This window comes from Cheilinus undulatus, linkage group 19 (genome assembly GCF_018320785.1).
Source record: "Cheilinus undulatus linkage group 19, ASM1832078v1, whole genome shotgun sequence".
Lineage (NCBI taxonomy): Eukaryota > Metazoa > Chordata > Actinopteri > Labriformes > Labridae > Cheilinus > Cheilinus undulatus.
The window spans coordinates 26,967,156-26,986,733 of NC_054883.1; the positions used below are offsets into that span (position 1 = coordinate 26,967,156).

The window sequence follows — 19,578 nt, forward strand, 5'->3', positions numbered from 1 at the left end:
AAAAGAAAATCATAAAATACTTACAACAGGAGCTCAATTTCTCTGACAATGGAAGATTTGAATATAAAGGCTTTGACACATTTGAGTACCATAAGTCCCAAATCTTAATCTTTACATCCATATTTTTCCAAAATTTTCCTTACCTCTGGTGCAGAACGGCCCGTCATACGCCGTGTCAGTACAGTCACACAAGTAGCCATTGTATTTCTCCACACACTTCCCTCCATTTTTGCAGTACATCCCAAAGCTGGTGCAGTGACCTTGGCAGCCAGGCTTTACACCAGGGGTCACCTGGGCCCTTTCCTCCAGATCCAGGGTGATGCCGTTCATCCGAAGGGCTCGGATACATCCCAGGAAGCCCCTCTGGCCTCCTGCAGCACCTGAAGATGAGAGCTAGCATCAGTTTAGCAAAGAAAGGACAAAGGAGAATGCATTAGAAGAAAAAAGTTAAGTAAATGAAGAGGACAAAGAGAAGTCTTTAAGAAAACAAAGACCTTTTTAATCTCTTTAACAATTGCTAGTATCCTAATGCCTGGAGGACGCCACTGATGTCACCTCAGTCATTCTGACTGTGACACCACTCTTCAAACAACCTTAATTGATTTCTCTGCTACTTAAAAGGCTATAATGAACACTGTCTTAATGAACATCTCAAAAGCACAGATTCTAACAGAGGCATGTAAACTACATGAAACAGAGCACACCTAAGGTTAATGAGGCAATGCAGTGCTTCGCCTCAGAGCATCGATGGCCATTTTCTCAAAGAGCTGCCACCATAATTAAGGCCATTAATGCCGAAATACCCATCAAGCTGGACAGATAAGAGGTGTTAGATAGATTAATGTAAACACTAATAAACACACATAACATACCCCCAAAGGAATAGAGTCTAGCAGAGGAGGATTACACTGCTCTAACTCATGCACAGCACCATTAATAACAGCTGAGGGGCAGTTACATATTAAAACCTCTCAGTTGCATCCTTTGGATTAAAGAGAAGGGTGCATCTAAGGAGACAGGCAAAGAAGACTTAAACACTCGTGCTACCTCTGCACAGTAACAGACGTATAAAGTTTACTGCATCCATGCAACATATGCTTTGATTTTCTCAAGCTAAAGAACTATGCACGCATCAGGATGCAGGTGGGCTTTCAAACACCGACTCCTCTTTCCTAGTACACCTGTTAATTAACCCATTTTGTAGCACTGATTGGGTAGAGGTTTGTGCCACCTGCTTACAAAGATCTAAATCAGAGTCTGATTGAACGGGCAGCAGGCTCTGAGGCCTGCAGGGACATGGGCAGACACGTACATGGGTGCATATATTTTTGTAAACATTACAAAAGTCACACAAAACTCATTTGGACTGAAATCAATTATACATGAAAATTATTTTAGTTTAATAAAGTTTGCTTTTATATTTATACAGCTGTTTCAATGTTAGGAATATTAGTTGTTGTATTTTCAATCTAATTCCCTTTGCTTTGAAAACTAAAACTTGTCTGGCCACAACTACTATTAATTTTTAAAACTTTTTTTTCTCTTTTGCTCGCTCCCAGCTTGTCCCATCTCCGCACAGATATCTGAAACTCAGAGTGGCCGCCTATGTCTTGGTCACCTCTCCTACTGACCCTTCTTTTCCAACTGCTCAGTTTGGCCAGGAGAGTTTGGAAGAGACCTGGATGTGCCAAACTTTTTCCATTTGAGAGTTATGGAGGCTATTTTGGAACTTTCAGCGCAATAAAAATATTGTGTAGCCCCCCTCAGATCATTGCCTTGCAAAAATCCTGTCTCTGAGCTCTGCAGAGTTCCTTTGACCTCATGGCTTGATTTTTGCTCTGATATGCATTGTCAGCTGCAAGGCCTACTGTAGAGAGGTGTGTGCCTTTCCAAATCATGTCCAATCAATGACGTTTACCACAGGTTGACTCCGGAAAGGTCTAGAAACATCTGAGCAAAATTTCAAGTGTTGTTGCAAAGGGTCTGAATACTTATGTTATTGTTCTAAACCTGAAAAAACAAAGGGGGTCTGAATGCACTGCATGCATGTCTCTTGAGGGGAAAAAACAGCTGTACGCAAACATGAATGGTGGTGATGTGACGAGATGTTGCGTGGCATAGCGTGGTGATTCCCTCCTCTATTTTTCCTTTTCTTTTCGCTGTTATTTTATTTTTTTATTCATTATGAATGAAATGTTACCTACTGTCTTGGCAGGTGAGTGAGGCTGGCTTCCCTGTTACAGGTGTCACACACATGCAGTATGCAGTTTCAAGCAAGGTGTTGATCCATGCACAACGGGGCACGACAAAGCAAAGAAGAAGAAAGACAAAATATTCCAGCAATGATAGCGTTGAGCAAGAGCATGCAAAACCATAAAAAGAGTAGAAGTGAACATCAATCAAGAGGGAAATCATAAGATCAGATGGTTAAAATTAAACTAAATGTCATGACTGATTGTTGTGTGCATGTGTGAAGTGAACAGCAGAGTGAAAAGTGAACAGTATGAAGTAAGTGACAGCAGGATTATGGTATAACATTTACTCCCAGGGCCATTAGAGCAAATGAGCCACTGTGCAGTAAACACTAAAGCAATCAAACATTGTATGAGGAGCAGATTGATTGTGAAGGAGAGAAGGAGATGCTACGGGGACGGATATGAGAAAAAGGTGCAGCAAAATAAAGCTCCCTGTTGTACTACCATGCCGTGTTTATGCGAAAACAGATTATTTATATCATCATCAGAACTCTGTTTTGGGTTGTTTTCGATCCCAGCAGCTAAATCAATATCAAACAGAGACTGTATTAAATGGAAGATGATGTTACAAGGAAAATTAGTTCAGACAAAATCTTGATGGCTGCAGTGATACACACATTTCTTCAAAATCTTTCGATCAAAAACAGAAAGAGATCCATGTTTTCTGGATGCAAGAGGGCAAAATTTAAATGACGTCCTTTTGCTTTATTCTGTGTTTTTGTGTCTTCCCTGTGATTCAAGTCAGGATAAGGGCATTTGCTGTCATCACTGATTGTTACATTCAAGTTCTTTCTCTTTATCTTCCTCTATCTCCCGATTTTAAATACTTCTGTTACACACAGACGGCCCACGACGTAAGTCCAAACCATTGACAAAAAGGGGACGAAGAGACCACCAATCCAGATGCCAGTCATGTTGTTTGCAAGCAAGCATTTGCTAACAGCCATTAAACAACCAACGAAGAAGAGAAGGAAAGAAAAAAAAAGAAGAAGAAGAAAGTTGGCTTCTGTAGATAGAGCTGCGGGCATTCCATCCTGTGTTAACAGGAGCTAGTCTGTGATCCTTCATAGACCAGCACTGCACTGGCATTTTTCTAACAACAGAGTCACAGCACACTTCATCAACAATAAATAAGATACATTCCTCTAAAATACATGTATTTAAATTAGCATTACACAATTATTTATTTTTATTGTTTCAAATCAGGAGATATTAGGCTATTCATTTCTCTGTTGCTTTTTATTTTGCAATTCTTCTCCCTTTTTTGTCCCATGTCTTATACATCACAGGCTGAACCATCTATCACAGATCATTCTAAGTAACAGTGAATAAAAAAAATCTCTGATCTGTACTAATGTTAAAACTAGAACTTTCATAAACCTAGAATTATAATCTGGGACTTTATGTTTCTTTTTTATCGATGAACCAAAACCATACCAAACCATGACCTCTGTGAACCGCTCACACTGCAATCCTGGATAGAAATCCGGAAAAATCTTCTTTTTCCATACTACAGAAGGAACTCTGAAATCTGCCTCAGCAATTTTTCTTCTCTCTACGAATCCCTGAAACTATTTTAGGAGCAGAGTTTGCTTTAGATAGCATTGATGGCTCAGGACAAACAGAAGAAAAGGACAGAGAAGTGAAAGCAAAAAGAGAGAGAAGAACAATTTGAACTTCTGATGTGTTTCAGAGGAGTTTTGCAGAGAAAAGAAAAGGACAAACCATTCGTCCTAAATTAAACTTAAGTATAATTGGTGTAATAATGAGTGTTTAATAGCTGATACAGACTGTGTGTGGGAAAAAAAAAATCGTCAAAGGGTTGGTATCTCCTTTGGAGTAATTCTTTCTTAATCCAGATATATAAAAGCTGAGCCAGAGTATTAAAGTATCAAAGACATGACCTCTATCAATGAACTCGGTTAGCTTCAGTCTCACGCCTTCCAGCTGAGAGGCTCAGCCTCAACTTTGTTAAAACTCTGATCTCTTATATGAGCAAGTTTCTAAGGAGGTGTATGTGTTTTCATTTGTGTGTATGAAGGAATGGCTGTTTGTGTATATGGGATTGACATTAAATTAATTAGCAGTAGATTTAGCAAAGCCAGGCTGAAGCCTCTTAGAAAAGAACCAGGGGAGTTAGAGGTAAAAGCTGCAACATCTTCATCTAATTACATCTACATCTGCTTCATCTAATAACGTCTGAAACAATCAGACATCCTTATAATGAAGGAGTGCATTTGAGGGCAGCGTAAACGGAAACACAGACATCATAGATTTTATATATATAGCTGCATGGCGGCACAGGGGTAAGCACTGTTGCCTCACAGCAAGAAGGTCCCTGGTTCGCTTCCCGGTCAGGGTCTTTCTGTGTGGAATTTGCATGTTCTCTCCGGGTACTCCAGCTTCCTCCCACCACCAAAAACACGCTCATTAGGTTAAATGGTGACTCTAAATTGGCCGTGAGTGTGAGTGTGAGCGTGCCTGGTTGTCTGTCTCTATATGTCAGCCCTGCAATTGACTGGTGACCAGTCTAGGGTTTACCTGTCCCTTGCCCAATGACAGCTGGGATAGGCTCCAGCCCCCCCATGACCTTGAACGGGAGAAGCGGTATCGAAAATGGATGGATATGATTACATTGAGAATGTTTTTAGGTGTTTTCTTTCCACAAAGTAAGAGCCTATAAATCATAGTGTTTGTCCCTCCTGCACAGAGCAGATATTGATTTTAAATTGAATGCATACACAAGTCAGTCTAATACTGTTGTTAATTCTTTGCTTTGTGTCTTACCCACATAGAGCTGGCTGAACAGCTCTAGTCTTGTGTGTCCCTGTGCAGGTGCGAGATGAGACGCCCGGTACGTCTGATCAACCTGAAGGACCGCCTCTTTGACGTTCCTCTCCGCCATCACGCGATGCCATTGGTCGTCATTAATGGGTGTGGCAGAGTGGACAGTCAGCTCTACAGGTCCGTTTCCGACATCGAAGGAAAAGGAGACAACATTTGAGGCTAGAGAGAGAGGATAAGCAAAGAAAATTAGAACCAGATGTCATTTCCTATTATAAAATCTCTGTTGAGTCGTAGCCCACTCTGCAGGTGAATACAGGTCTGTTTTCTCATATAATGGCTCATTTGTTTCAAGGTTGGTAGATTATATAGATTTCAGCTTTGCAATATATGATGTCTCACATGACTAGCAAATAGTCAGTAGAAATCAGGAACTGCTCCTACATGACAAAGCAGCATCACAGCAGTTTTTATGTGTCTTTTTTATTCTTTCTCCTTTTCACATTATTTTATTGTGTCTAAATATGGCAAAGTGAAAGAAAAAATAAATACAAAAGGAGCACAGGATGATCTCTTTTTTTCCTGCATAATTTATTACATAACCTAAGAAGGTTTGTGAGAATAAGAACTGTGTGGACTCCGTCGTTAGGACATTGTTAGGAAAATTAAGAATGGTGACACAGCATAAAATCTTCATTGCTGCATATTCCAGTTCACTAGTATTCCAAAACAAAACCATGGATTACTGCTTTACCTTTTCATGACCATGACTAGTCAAATATATAACAATATTCTTAATATTTGTTTGTTTTTCCTCTATTCTTTGTACTCTTGTGCTCATGTTATAACCCTCTATGTCTCTTTTTCTGGTCTTGCTTGCTTTAAGGCTTTCACTTACACAGCCCACATCAGTCTAATCAGTAGCTCCCCATCTTTCCTTCTATTAGAGGTTTCTTCTTTCACTCCACTGCAGACTTTATTGTTGCCGCTTTTTATGAGACATAAAATAAATCATCCAAGCCAAACCTTTTCTTGAGTGCTGAGTGCATTAAGCAATAAGATAAATCTCAAAAAGCACCTTAAGATTCAACTATTTACAATGCAAATTATTACTTAGACAGTAATTGAAGATGAGTGTGCGCACACAAAGTCTAAGAGCTTTGACAGGCCTTAGTGCACTGAATTGATGATGCCTGTATGCAAGAGGAAGTCTGCAGGACAGGAAGGAGCCACATCACTTATTCTAAGCACTGAAAGAAAGACAAACAAATTGTTACACTGATGTCCTACAACTTTCTTTTATATCTTCTGTCCACAGGCATGAGTGAAAACTGATGTGCCCTCAGAGTTCGTCTCATCTATTAGCGGCGGTTCAGTGGCATGGACCACTGGGAACTTTTTTTTTTTGAAAATTTTTGAAGTTTAATGCACCAATTACGTGCATTTTTAAGCAAAATGAAAAGGCTATTTGCTATGGAAATTTTGATCTCTTTAAATTTTTTTCTCCCATAGTAATTAAATCAGAGGTATACAGATTATAATTTCTCCCATAGTAATTAAATCAGAGGTATACAGATTATAATTTGATTGGCTGATTACTTTTTTAGTTTTTTTTTTTTTTTTTTTTACCTTGGATAGTAATATTTTCTATAGTCATAATAAAATATCCACTGTCTATAAATGATTTTTTTCCAAACTGCAGCAGGTAACATGACCATCTCTGATTTTAACTTATACTAATCTCCACTGGCAAATTGTCACAGCCTTTGTTTCCTGCATTAGTCTTCACTTTTTTTCCCCTTAATGTATGGTGGAGCTGATATTTTATGTTTGCTAGCCTATAAGACAAAATCTGTTAAATTAAAATTTAATTTAAGTTTACATTCTAGAGATAAATAATTGGACATTATTAATGCTGTTTCTCCTCTCTTGTTAATGTAACAGGAATTAATCAAATTGAAGGCATCGGGGAATTTACAGCAGCTGCTATCTCTTTAACTCCTGAAGGAACTGTAAATTATCCAACAAATAATCTAAATTAGAGACAGTTTCACTAACCTAGTATTGAATATCTTTTACCTGACTGCCTCTTTTCTTTCTCTGCCTGATTAGTAGGTTCAGAGTTTTTAACATGTTTAATACCCTCTATAAATGCTGCTGATATTTACTGTAAAGTGTTGCATCCAACTGAAGCTCAGTCTTCTCAATCACTCGCTGGGATATTACATTAGACATTAAGGTGGTGTGTTACGCAGCCCGCATGTGTGTGTGACAGAGACACACGAAGGGAGTGCACAAATCCAGACAAACAGATCCTACATGGATATAAGGTGGAGAGAAACAAATGTTTCATCTGAAATGTTTCAAGGCTTTGTCTCCTATAGCTCCTAAGTGTCTGAAGCTCACTTTACACCAGGAGATGGCAGACATAAGTAACTTCAATCCCAGCAGCATTTGTGGGTGTGTTTCTAATCAAAGTTTTGGAGTTTATAGACAGTGGAGAGGGTTTGTACTCCGTGGGCAGCACAGCTCATGTGAACGTATGGGGTCACTGCTGAGCATGAAAATGTAATGTTGGTGATGCAAATCAGATTATGGCAGTAAAGACTATAGCAGAGCGCCGTGTTCTAGGTCAGTGGATACCAACCCTTTTTCCCTGAAGGCCCTCCTTCTTGTGTCAAGAAAAGCTGAGCCCCCCAAGCCCACAAAAATCTAAAAAAGGGATGGATTGCCATTAGAAATCAACATCAATGATAATTGTTTCATTCAATCAACCCATAGAAAATAGGTCTGCATGTGTTAACCATACCAAAAGATGTTTGCATAAACTATTTAAGTAAAGTTTGCCATGATTTTAGTTTATCTTAGCTGATCTAATTTTGACAACCTCAGAGCAGAGTCTCACAGTCTTGCTAAGATGAGTTGTTTGGCATCCCCTTAGGGGGTTCCTGATCTGAGGTTGGGAACCAAGGGTCTAGGTAATTGATGGGAAACACTGCCATAGTGTCTTTCCAGATCAAAATCAAAGCACCAATTTGATACAATGCTAATACAATAACAAAAACTGTTTTCTAAATTTGTATTTATTTATTTAACCAGGGAACTGTCTCATTTACAAAAGCAACCCTGTCCCACTTTTTAATAGTTCTAACAAAGACACATGTTTTACAAATATGTACCCAAATGATGTTATATTTGGTATCTTTAATTACCTCCACCAAGGAGGTTATGTGATCGGGTGGGTTTGTTAGTTAGTTTGTTTGTTTGTTAGCAACATAACTCAAAAAGATGTGAACGTTTTTTGATGAAATTTTCAGGAAATGTCGGAAATGGCATCAGGAAGAACTAATTAGATTTTGGGATTGATCTGGATCACCGTCTGGATTCAGGAATTTTTTTAAGGATTCTGTACTATTGGAAGATAGGGATAATGGCGGAGGTCTGCGCCATTACCACTTTACACCAGGAGATGGCAGACATAAGTAACTTCAATCCCAGCAGCATTTGTGGGTGTGTTTCTAATCAAAGTTTTGGAGTTTATAGAGTTTGAAAGACGCACGCCCGGTCAAGGAGATGAGTTGGAGCGTAACAGAGAGAAAGACAGTGAATTGTAGCGAGAATACTCACAATGCTGGGAGGAATAGAGGAATATTCACCCTCTGCCATGACTTCCAGCTATCCAGTGAGACTGTGGGTGTGACTGTCAGTGCATCTGTTGGCACCATCAGCCAATGCCTCCACCATGACAGTCCACCTGTAGCGAAGCCAATGCTTTTCCAGCCCACCGGGGAGGGTATAATCGGCAAGTGCCGTGGTGGGGGGCACATGGGGACGGATCCAGGAATTTTTTAAAGGAGTCTTCACTATTGAGAGATAGGGCTAATGGCGGAGGTCTGCACTCTCCAAGTGTTTTTCTAGTTAAACCTGTACTTGCTGTGGTCTGTGTCTCTATGAACAGTGAAGCCAAAGTGGTTGCTTGCAATACACAATGAATGGAGATTCATTTTGAATTGCAATAGGTCTCATGCAACGTGTGATGGTAGCAGCTTCACATACTGTAGTTGCGCTGGTATCTGGTACTGGTATGCAAGTTAAGTTATAATTACGTTTCATGATGTATTGTATTGTATTTTAATGATTTTGTGAATAAACCAAACTTGACTTGACGTGTTATCCTGGTGTATAAGCCACAACCAACCTTTTAGATGAAATAACAGGTATTAAAAAGTACAGATTCTACACCAGATTTATATGTACTTAACAATAAGACAAATAAGAGACAACTTTAAAAAATAGCTGCACTGAGTTCAGCTAGACTTTGTGTATGATCAGCAAAAAGAAAAGAGTCAGCAGACAGTCAATTTCTTCTGGATCCCTGACTAAAAATGTATGTACCCTTTGGTCAAGTCTATCACCAAACTGCATTCTCTTAAGGACCTTAAACATGGCAAATACACACTTTCCACTGAGCCACAGAGCATCTCAGAACTGGGTCAGATGTGTTATCAGACTCTACAGAGCCACATTTGTGTATTTCAAGATCTTTCTGTTCGTCCTCAATCCTGTAATGAGCAAAATTCACATGTCTAAATGCATCCTCTGTGCTGCCTCTTAAATGTGTCCAGGCCTGCTCTTTGCTTTAGAGATTCAAAGTGGTAAAGTTTCCACCCGAGTCTGTTGAGGTGTAAACCCACTAATGTGTGTTTCTACAAAGTCATATGTGTGTATGAGTGTGTGTTTGTGCTTTGAGCGCCTATAGAACAGCTATGCTCTTCCAGGCTAATGCCAGTCATTTCATGGCCTGACTGGATTGCAGCACACACAGTTTTTGCACCACTGAGAGGGCCGAGATTATGTGTGTGTGTTTGTGGATGTGAGGCATTTGGAGATTGTGTGTCTAAATGTGAGCTGTGGGGCAAAACGCGAGATGATACGGAGGGAGTGGAGAGAGGAAATTGATGTGGGGGCATTTTGAGAGCCTAAGGCAAGGAAACATACACACATATATGTTTATAGAAAAACATACACAACGTGCTCTCCCTACTGCCTCAGGTTTGCTGCGCAGCCTGGACCCACCAGATACCTCCTTTATCTTTGTGTATGTTTTTGTGGGCAGGTTTGAAAATACCAACACCCTTTGGATAACTTCTCCCTTCACTAGAAAGTACAGCAGAGTGTCAGCACATTGTTTTCTTTTCCATGTGCATGTATTTTGGGGCTTTTTAGTGCCTTTATTGGATGGGGGAGGACAGTGGATAGAGTCGGAAATGGGACGTGGGTGGGGAGAGACATGCGGCAAAGAGACACAGGCCGGATTCCAACCCAGGTTGCACGTGTACAGGGGTCACGCCTTAGACCGCTAGGCCATCTGCGCACCCTGGAACTTCAAAATTAAAAGACAGATAACACTTTTCAATCTGAATTCAAGTATTACAAGCCTCCTTCTCCCCTTTAAAACAAGCCTTTGATAGCATACTCAATTTATGTTGAAGCACAGGAGCACAGAAAAAAATGTTTTTTGTTGTTTTTTTTAAGTCCCTCCAGGTTTAATTCTGTCTAACTGTACTCCAACTTTCACATTTTATCCCTATCCTTCTGAGATGTGTAAGCTACTAATGACTTGGGCATGTTTCCTGTTGAAGGCTTTCACAATAAAAGCGTTTCAGAAAAATAACAGCTGCAGACTTTTATTGTGAAGAGCTTGATGGAAGTACTGTGTTTAGCACTGATTTAGCTTAGCTTTGGCTGCTGTACCGGCGAGTTTCTGCAGCTAGTTTACAGCAGCTTTTCTTACCTCATTTAATGTTGCAGCCTGGATCGTTGACTTAAAAGAAAGTCACATGTTAAAAAATACCTCTAAATGGTTGTTTAAGCCATTGTAAAATGAATAGCTTTGATGTTTGGTTAGTTACCTGGCTACACGTAATACTAGAGCTAAACGTGTTAATGACTAGACTCAGCCTGAGCTGTCTGTCACAAATCACTCGCTCTGCCAGCTGTGGGAACGGATACGCCTTGCGCGTGCATCACAGCACAAAATAGGCATTTAGGCAGTGATGATGGTGTTGCAGAAATCCATTCTGTGGCAGAAATATTACCGTTGACGGTATTAATACTGGTTTACCGCCCACCTCTACGTGTAGACATTCATAGATGTGCATTTGACTTTGTGCACAAGAAAGTGTGATTCTAAAAAATAGAATCACTGAAAAAATATACAGAATCTCCTTTTGGCTAAAACTCAGCTGACATGGGGTGCGCCGGGAGTCAAGTGGTCAGGGCGTGCACCATGTACGCGGGCGGCCGGGGTTCAAGTCCAGCCTGTGGCACCATTTCCCGCATGTCTCTCCCTGCTCTCTTCCCTATTTCCGAGTCTATCCACTGTCCTCCTCTAATAAAGGCACGAAAAGGCCCAAAAATAAATCTTAGAAAAAAAAAAAAAACACTCAGCTGATGCAAGTCAGTTAGCACGGTGGCTTCAAAATGCATTTGTCTAGAAAATCATCCTTTTCCTTCAAAAGTTTTTGACACAAAAACAGAGATACAGCTGGCAAAAGTAAGGAAAAGCTTTCTCACAATATCTTCTGTAACTAGGCTGGCCATTTCCACAGCACCAAAAAGGAGGACACTTTGCAGCACTTAGTGAAGCAAGAATAATCTCCCTAATAAGACTCTTGAGTATTCCCTGCTACAAAACAATTTTGTCCATGATAGCAAAGGTATCATGATACAGTGATTCTGAGATACTCCATTCATTGAAGGACAGTTTGATTCAGGACTGCCCCTGGCCAAAGCAAGTCCCTCAGCAGACTCTGATATGAAGCCCCCCCCCCACCCCCACAACACTGCTGCCACTATCGCCCCAACATACTCACTGAACAATACTCAAAAGTATCCTAAAATAACTAAAATAACTAAAGGATATAATACTACAATAATGACTAATACAAAGTCTTTGCAATTTTGCCCAAGTTAGTGGCATATAAAAGACACAGTTCTTAGATGGTGAAATTAGCATTGATTTTAATGATCATATTCCTCGTTGCAATAATGATATTTTTAATTTCCATCCCTCTAAAAACAGTTGTCACTATGGGTTAATTATTTTCATCATAACATTAATCCCACTTTATTAGATATCTGTTTTATTGGGGTCTTCTCCTCAAAATAAAACTGATATAGACCAGCTGATCTTGCCCCCCTTACACCAGTTTTATCATAAATTCACAAACTAAACAATGGTCGTAGTTAATATTTGACAAGAGAGGTTGTAGAATAATGTGTGAATTTACGGGGCAGATGTGGTGAAAGTTTGTGTGCAGCAAATATCGGGGGGGGGGGGGGGGGGCCCGGCACGCACTTCATTGATCATGGATAGCACCAGTCTCAAAAAATAGATATCTTTAGGGTTAATTTACTAATATGATTAGTTTATGTTTGGTCGTATATACAGTACTTAACAAATTTATTAGACCACCTGTCATATTTGTCTCAAAGACCATCTACCATCAATAAGTGCGTTTCACCATTTTGAACAGGAATGAGGAATTTCAAACTGAATTCACCCAAATTTGAGCCGGCTCACTGGGCTTCTCTGAGAAGTCAGAAATTAATCAAGCATAACATTCAACTACTAAAATGACTATTTCTGTTCAGGAATGCAAGTAAGTAAATATAATTTGACATATTAATCAAGAAATAATAATGTGCTTTACTATTTTTTCAGTTTTTTTGTAAATCAGTCAATTTGAAAATTCATGGGTAACAATAATAATTATATTTTAGCATTAAAAATATCTTTTGGGTTAAAGAGCTTCTACATATTGGTGTATTAACCATTGCAGAAACATAAAAAGGGATTTTGGTAATAACCAATGCTGTTAATTTAGGGCAGCTGTGGCATAAATCTTACTTTGGTTAGGGTGGTCTAATAAATTTGTTAAGCACTGTATATATATATATATATATCGACTGGATCAAATTTAACATAAAAATACCAGAATGATGTGCAGAGAAAGAGAGCAATGGACAATATGCTGCGTTACGTTCAGGTGCGACTCCAAAAGGAGGACAAATAAGCATCCAGCTTGAGGCTTCACCAAACGCTGGACAAAGCATTTAAATTCTGGACTGTCTGGCCAAAAACCAGACATATGGACACTCTATCTGTAACGTTCTCATTGAATCAAAATGCAATAATTCATGACAACAGAGGTTTAGAAGTTATAATCTCACAAATCTTGAATCGTAATTTCTTACTGTTTCACTATAAATGTATGACTACTCTGTGTTCATTTGTTGCCACCTCATACAGCAGGTGCCCATTTTTAATTTTTCCCCTGCCCCAGTAACATCCTGAGCCTGCCACTGAATCGCACTATATCTGTAGTTTTAACATCCCTGACTGAAGCAGCTATGCTGAATAGATGTTAATTTGAGCTTCTGGAGCAAGACCATAACCTGCAATACACTGTGCCAATTTGAAATCACCAGAAAGACTTGGAGGGTGTAAATGGCATGCTGAAAAGCTGTTCCATTGTTTAAATTTTAACATTTTTTTCTCCTCTGTCACAGTCTTTCCATTCCCCTTTCAAACATCTGCTAGAGCACACTGAATAATAAAATATAGAGTTCTAACACATTTACAGACCACGCTGATAAAGTTGATTCTATGTGCTGCAGAGAAAAGCACATTTTCAAATGCTTCATATTTTTCTCCTTTTTTAACATGAAAAGAGGGACAGGGAGAGAGCTTGTGTTTTATTATCCCTGACATTGGATGACTTGGTAAAACATGTTCATAATCGACCAAGTTACCTTAAAAAATGACGCTCTCACTCTCAGTCAAACAATAGAATAGAAGTCAACTGACTGGGGTTTGTGTCTGCACAGGACTGAGTTGTGCATCAGTGATGTGTGTATGCTGAAAGGTTGTACTGCTGGATAAAAGCATAAAGTCCCAGACAAAAATAGATAGACGTGATTTCCATGCACTCACTCAGCTATTTCTTACATTTGAGCTCCAAACGGATGAAGTCAGTGTTGCCCAGATTCTCCAGAAAGACACCGTACGGTGCGCTGGTCTTAAAATAGAAGGAGATGTCAGCGCTGGTCTCGCCCTGGAAGGTGGCAAAGTGCAGGTAGGATGACGGGGTGGTGAATGAGGCGGCGTTCCAGTAGTTATCTGTGGAAAAAAAACACCACACAATCACAGCTCAGAGCTATCTAAAACCTCACATGCCTGCTGTGCTCTCTATGGGCACTTGGCTATCACGTTATGATCTGAGTCGTTGTTATTAACTTCATGTTTAATTTAACACCCCTGTGGCCTTAGGGCCTACTTCTGTGCAAAGATTTTAATACATGTTGATCTCATCAGAGACTATCTATCTACATTAAGATTTTATCAGAGTACAAAGATGTCTGGACAAAGTTTCACAGGATTTTTTGATGACATCTTTTCTCATGGTTTTACTAAGCTAACCAGTGTCTTCTGGGGAAGGCAAGGTACATTAAACGGCTGCTGATGAATTATCAGACTATTCTTGGTGAAGAGACATTTGGCTGTCTCCTCTCCCCTCACCCTGCCATGTCTCTGCCTCACTCCTGTCACTTAAGAAGATGAAGAACAAGGAGGCAAAAAGAGGAGGACAGGACAGAGGACTACATTTGGGAAAAGAGGCCAGGGATGGCTGAGCGGACAGATTATTAGGATAGAAAGTGATGGAAAAAAGGAGAGCAAAGTCATGCAGGGGGCAGATGGGAGAAGGAGGAACCGCATGGATGTGTGGAGGCTGGTAGAAATAGGAGAAGCGTTAATGCTATGCTTTTTGTTGAGTGAAACATCGTTGTCTTGTTGATGCCACAGAGGATTGCCTCTTAACCCACAACTATGACCGTGCTGATACAGAGTACAGGCAGGGTGAAACAGATGGAGAAAACTAATGCATGCTGCTCTCTTTAGGCTAACAGCAGTGTCTCTGTTTAAATCAGATCAAAAATTTGAGTTTAATTCTGACCCTTTGAGATTTACATAGAGTAGACATTGGAGAGCAGAGGAGGAATCCTGAACTTTACACTCACAGACTCACAGACGAAGAGGAGCATTCCTGGAGTGTCTGTGGGAGTGTAGCGAGGTCCCATTGTGAAATCCTGAAGTAGGCGAAGGCTCTGCTGTGCAGTGTGGAATCATTCACTATTAGTCTGCACTTACGCAAATTTTTCAGTGGAACTTTCCCTGAGTTTATTGCAAACCTGACCACAAGAACGACATGATATAATCGTTAAAATTAAAGATAGGAAGAGGTGATGGGAAGATGAATTTTTCAATCCATCCATCCATCCATTGCACCATCCATTATACTGTCAGTTTGTTCCAACCGTTCATTGTACCATCCATCCGTTCAATCCATCCATCTGTCCATCCATCCATCAGTTGTACAATCCATACTTTCTTTCATCCATCCATCCTCTCTTTAATCCATCCATCTAGCAAATCAGCCCAGACATGACTCTCCCCAGCAACGTTTTCCAGCTTTTCCTGGGGAACTCCAGGGTATTCCCAGGCCAGATGAGATATATAATCCCTCCAGCAACTCCTAGGTCTACCCTAACCCTACTCCTATTTACATGCACCTTAAAGACCTCCACAGGGAGGCAACCAGGCCTGAACCACCTCAGCTGGCTCCCTTAGGGGATGAAGGAGCAGTAGCTCTTCTTCAACTTCCTCTGGATCTCTGAGCTCCTTACCTTATCTCTAAGGCTGAGCCCAGCCACCCACCAGAGGATTCTCATTTCGACTGTGTGAACCCACAACCTCATTCTTTCGGTCATTTTCCAAAGTTCATGACCATAGGTAAGGGTTTGAATGAAGATCCTCTGGTAAACGGAGAGCTTTGCGTTCCGGCTCAGCTCAGCTCCCTCTTTGCCACAATAGTCCGGTACAACGTCTTCAAAACTGCTGATGCTGTAATTAAAAAGTGACCATTGCCCAAACAACCACTGGTAGATGGGACATCAGACCGCATGCATTCTGGGACCGCTTTCAGAGGGAATACAGAAGTAAACTTTTCCATGCATTTCTCCCTCATTATGAGAAATGCTTTAAAATAAAGTGTTGGTTTTCTGTTTAGTATATAAGTATTATGAGGGACAACGTCCTCGATTGAAAATAAGAAGTAAACAGCAGAGATGGGAGGAGCTGGGCAAAGCTTGTCTCTACTCCTCATATTGTTTTGGTTGAGAGCCCCCTGGTGGTGAAATTTTACATTTTGTACATTGACTCCAAAACACACAAACCCACTGACTGGTTGCAATGATATAAGCTCTGCATCCTTCATATTAACACTTTCTAAACACATGTAGCTAACCAAATGTGTAAAGACTTTGCATTTGGATTTGGCAGTCATGATGGCTGTTCAGGGATTTGTTTGAACATTGTGTTTAAATGTACATTCTTTCATACACATTAAAAACAAGGACACAGGGATCATAAAAGACAGCCCCAAGGAAAGTCATGCTTCAGAAGAAGGGAGAGGGACAAATGAGCTGAGAGAATCTGTGGTGTGAAGAGAAAAAGAGAGCTGAAGAGTTTGACATGGAGTTGGAGAGGAAAAGGCAACAGAGGAATAAACATGAAGCCAAATCATAAACCTCTGATTGCTCCACAGATGCAGCTGATTGGCTCTGCTCTGTGGCACATTAACACTCCCATATTGAAATGTTTATCAGACAAATGTTAGAGAAACTGATCCAGCAAATAAATATCTTTGCTGACTGACACACCACAAATATCAAACAGTTTATGTCACACATTTATAGACCAAAGTTCAATTACAAAATGATGTGAAAATCCACCTGCAGCAAACAGAGGAGGACCACCCTGGGACGATAGTTTACTCAGGTGGTTTTACATCCGCTTTGTGCTATCAATCCATTTCTCCCTCAGGTTTAATTATTCGTTTTAAACCTGATGTTTTTTTTTTTTTTTTTTTTTTTTTTTTTTAAAGCGATTTCTTTGACTGGTTCCAAAGTTATGCTGCCCACTGAAATGTCCATCATGTCAGCACTTACTCTAGGATGGCCTTGGTCTTATGGCTTTCCATCATGCAACATTAAAACAGCTTAACTGATTCCCAGTTTCTGCAGTCACATGTTCGATGTTTTGTTATGCAAGACACTTAACCCAAATTTTCCCAATTTTGTCAGTAGCGTGTAAATGGCTTTGGATGCAATTTAATGGGATAAGCTAATGAGTAGTCACAAGACTGGTGCTACTTGTGTCACAATTAGTGAAATGGGGATCACCTGAGTGCAGTGAATGTGTCTCAGTGATTGTAGTAAAAAACACCAGTGACTGGAAGGTCCAGTCACCGGTTGATCAATATTCCTGGCTACCATTACACCATGAAGACAAAAGAACACTCCAAGCAACTCAGAGAAAAGATTACACAAAAGTATAAATCAGAGGGTAAATACAAAAAAATCCAAGGAAATGAAAATCCCCCAGAATTCAGTTGAATTCATCATCAAGAAATTGAAGGAATATGGCACATGTATAAATCTGACAAGATCAGGCCGTCCTCACAAACTGAGTGAGTGTGCAAGGAGACTAGTGAGAGAGGCCGCCAAGACAAAGGGCATGCGGGAGACTCCATGGTCAAGTGGAAGAAAGTTTTTTGGTCTGATGAGACCAAAATGGTGCTTTTTCGGCCATCAGTCAAGACATTATATTTTGCAGACACCAAACACTGCATATCACCACAAACACACCATCCCCACTGTGAAGCACGGTGGTGGCAGCATCATGCTGTGGGGATGCTTTTTGACAGCCGGCCCTGGAATGCTTGTAAAGGTAGAGGGTAAAATTAATTTGGCATAATATAGGAAATCCTGGAGGACAATCTTATTCAGTCTGGAAGAGAACTACAGCTTTGGAGAAGATTTTTTTTTTCCATCAAGACAATGACCTGAAACATACAGTGAAAGCTACACAGAAATGATTAAAGACAAGTTGGATTTTCTGGAGTGGCTGAGTCAAACCAAGTCCAATTTTATTGACATTACTTTGTAGAAGTAGACGTGTATAATATCAATAAAGGGGTAAAACACCCAAGGGGGTGAATACTTTTAGGCACTATATGTGGGTCAATGAAAAGCGACAACCAATTTTTTAATGTTGACCTATCCTTGACAACCCCTGCCAGTCTTAATTTCTGATCCATTATAAAGTCAAGCCTGTCTCACTGCAGGGGCATTCAAAACACCACGATAATACTGCTCTGCTTTTTGTTGTATTTCCATCTTTAAATATGTCCAGACTATGGTGCCTATTTTCAAGGCACCATAAATGCTGGAACACCACCAAACATAAACACATAAGTCACACTCTTACTTGTTCCTGTACTTAGCAATGAAGGGCGGCTGCAAAAAAATAAAAAAAAAAAAAAAAAAAAAAAGAATCTCTTTTCCAAAAACTTTCCCTGACTGCTAGAGACATTAGTCATTTCCCTAGAAAAGCCCATTATAAGGCAGCCAATCATCATTGCTCTTACTGAGACAGAGCTTCACGCTCAGTATGAGGAGCATCAATCATACACGTCCTACTTATTCACGTGTGAAATTTTTAATAAATGTTTTATAGGCCTTAATGGGCCAATATATTATGTATGCTCAGCGTTCTGGTGTCTTGACCAGCACTATTACAAACATACTTCAAAGTCATCTTCATTTTCAGGATACTTTGTTAATTTGGTCAATCAATATAATAGGAGCACAGCTCTTTCTTTGCCTTACTCACACCCACAGTACATAATAGAGTAAGACAAAGAGAATATTGCCCCATAAAGTGACAGAGGGATCCATCTTCAGTAATTGTTTCTGCACTAACGTGACACGATAGACCCACACACAAACAGATGTGGTGTCATGGGTCATTACATCGTGTTGTGTCCGTATGTTGGCAGCTCTGTGATGAGGAAACATTGGTGAGTAGTACCAGATTGTTGATGAAGGGACAATACTGAGTGTGATCAGTGAGGAGAGCAAAGTAGGTGTTCTGTTCTGATTTGCGCCATTGACAGAACCAGGCCACTTCCTTTTATGGTCATGTGGAAAGAATAAAAGAGAAGGAAACAAATCAGTTCATGAGGAGTTTAAAACAAATATGAGTTTTAGCTATTCCCATGCTCACAGTCCACAGAGACTGAAAAATGAGCAGTCGCTAGATAACATATAAAGCATTATTATAATAATGATCATACTGCCTTGTGCTAAAGATTAAATCCATGTTTGCTTTTCCACCCCTCAGGATACTTTCCACTAAACCTCTCTGGTGCACTGTTATATCACACAGCAGATTACTTTCCCTCTATGCTGTTTGAATATTTTGTTTTAGAAGAAATAAACAAAGAGAGAGAATGAAGGAGTTAGGGCAATCTCAGAAAACAACATTACTCAGCTCTGTTATGAATCCTCTCATTGGGAAGTCAGATTCTGATTGATGTTGATTCCACACCCTTAGGTTGTATCATTTTCTCTA

General features: G+C 40.0%; 1 protein-coding gene and 1 long non-coding RNA gene across 2 annotated transcripts in view; one reads left to right on the plus strand and one right to left on the minus strand.

Moving 5' to 3' along the window:
• The window catches only part of LOC121527534, a 58,811-nt gene extending 53,638 nt beyond the window's left edge, over positions 1 to 5,173 (plus strand). The window contains exon 3 of the long non-coding RNA XR_005993425.1: positions 5,091 to 5,173. This is a non-coding gene — a long non-coding RNA (uncharacterized LOC121527534). The remainder of the gene's footprint in view (positions 1 to 5,090) is intronic.
• LOC121527533 (contactin-associated protein-like 2) overlaps positions 1 to 19,578 on the minus strand; it is a 144,614-nt gene that overhangs the window by 18,337 nt on the left and 106,699 nt on the right. Inside the window, exons 15-17 of the mRNA XM_041814533.1 lie at positions 14,053 to 14,223; positions 5,043 to 5,261; positions 144 to 380 (exon numbers count right to left, since the gene is read on the minus strand). Coding sequence (XP_041670467.1) covers positions 144 to 380; positions 5,043 to 5,261; positions 14,053 to 14,223 — 627 coding nt within the window. The remainder of the gene's footprint in view (positions 1 to 143; positions 381 to 5,042; positions 5,262 to 14,052; positions 14,224 to 19,578) is intronic.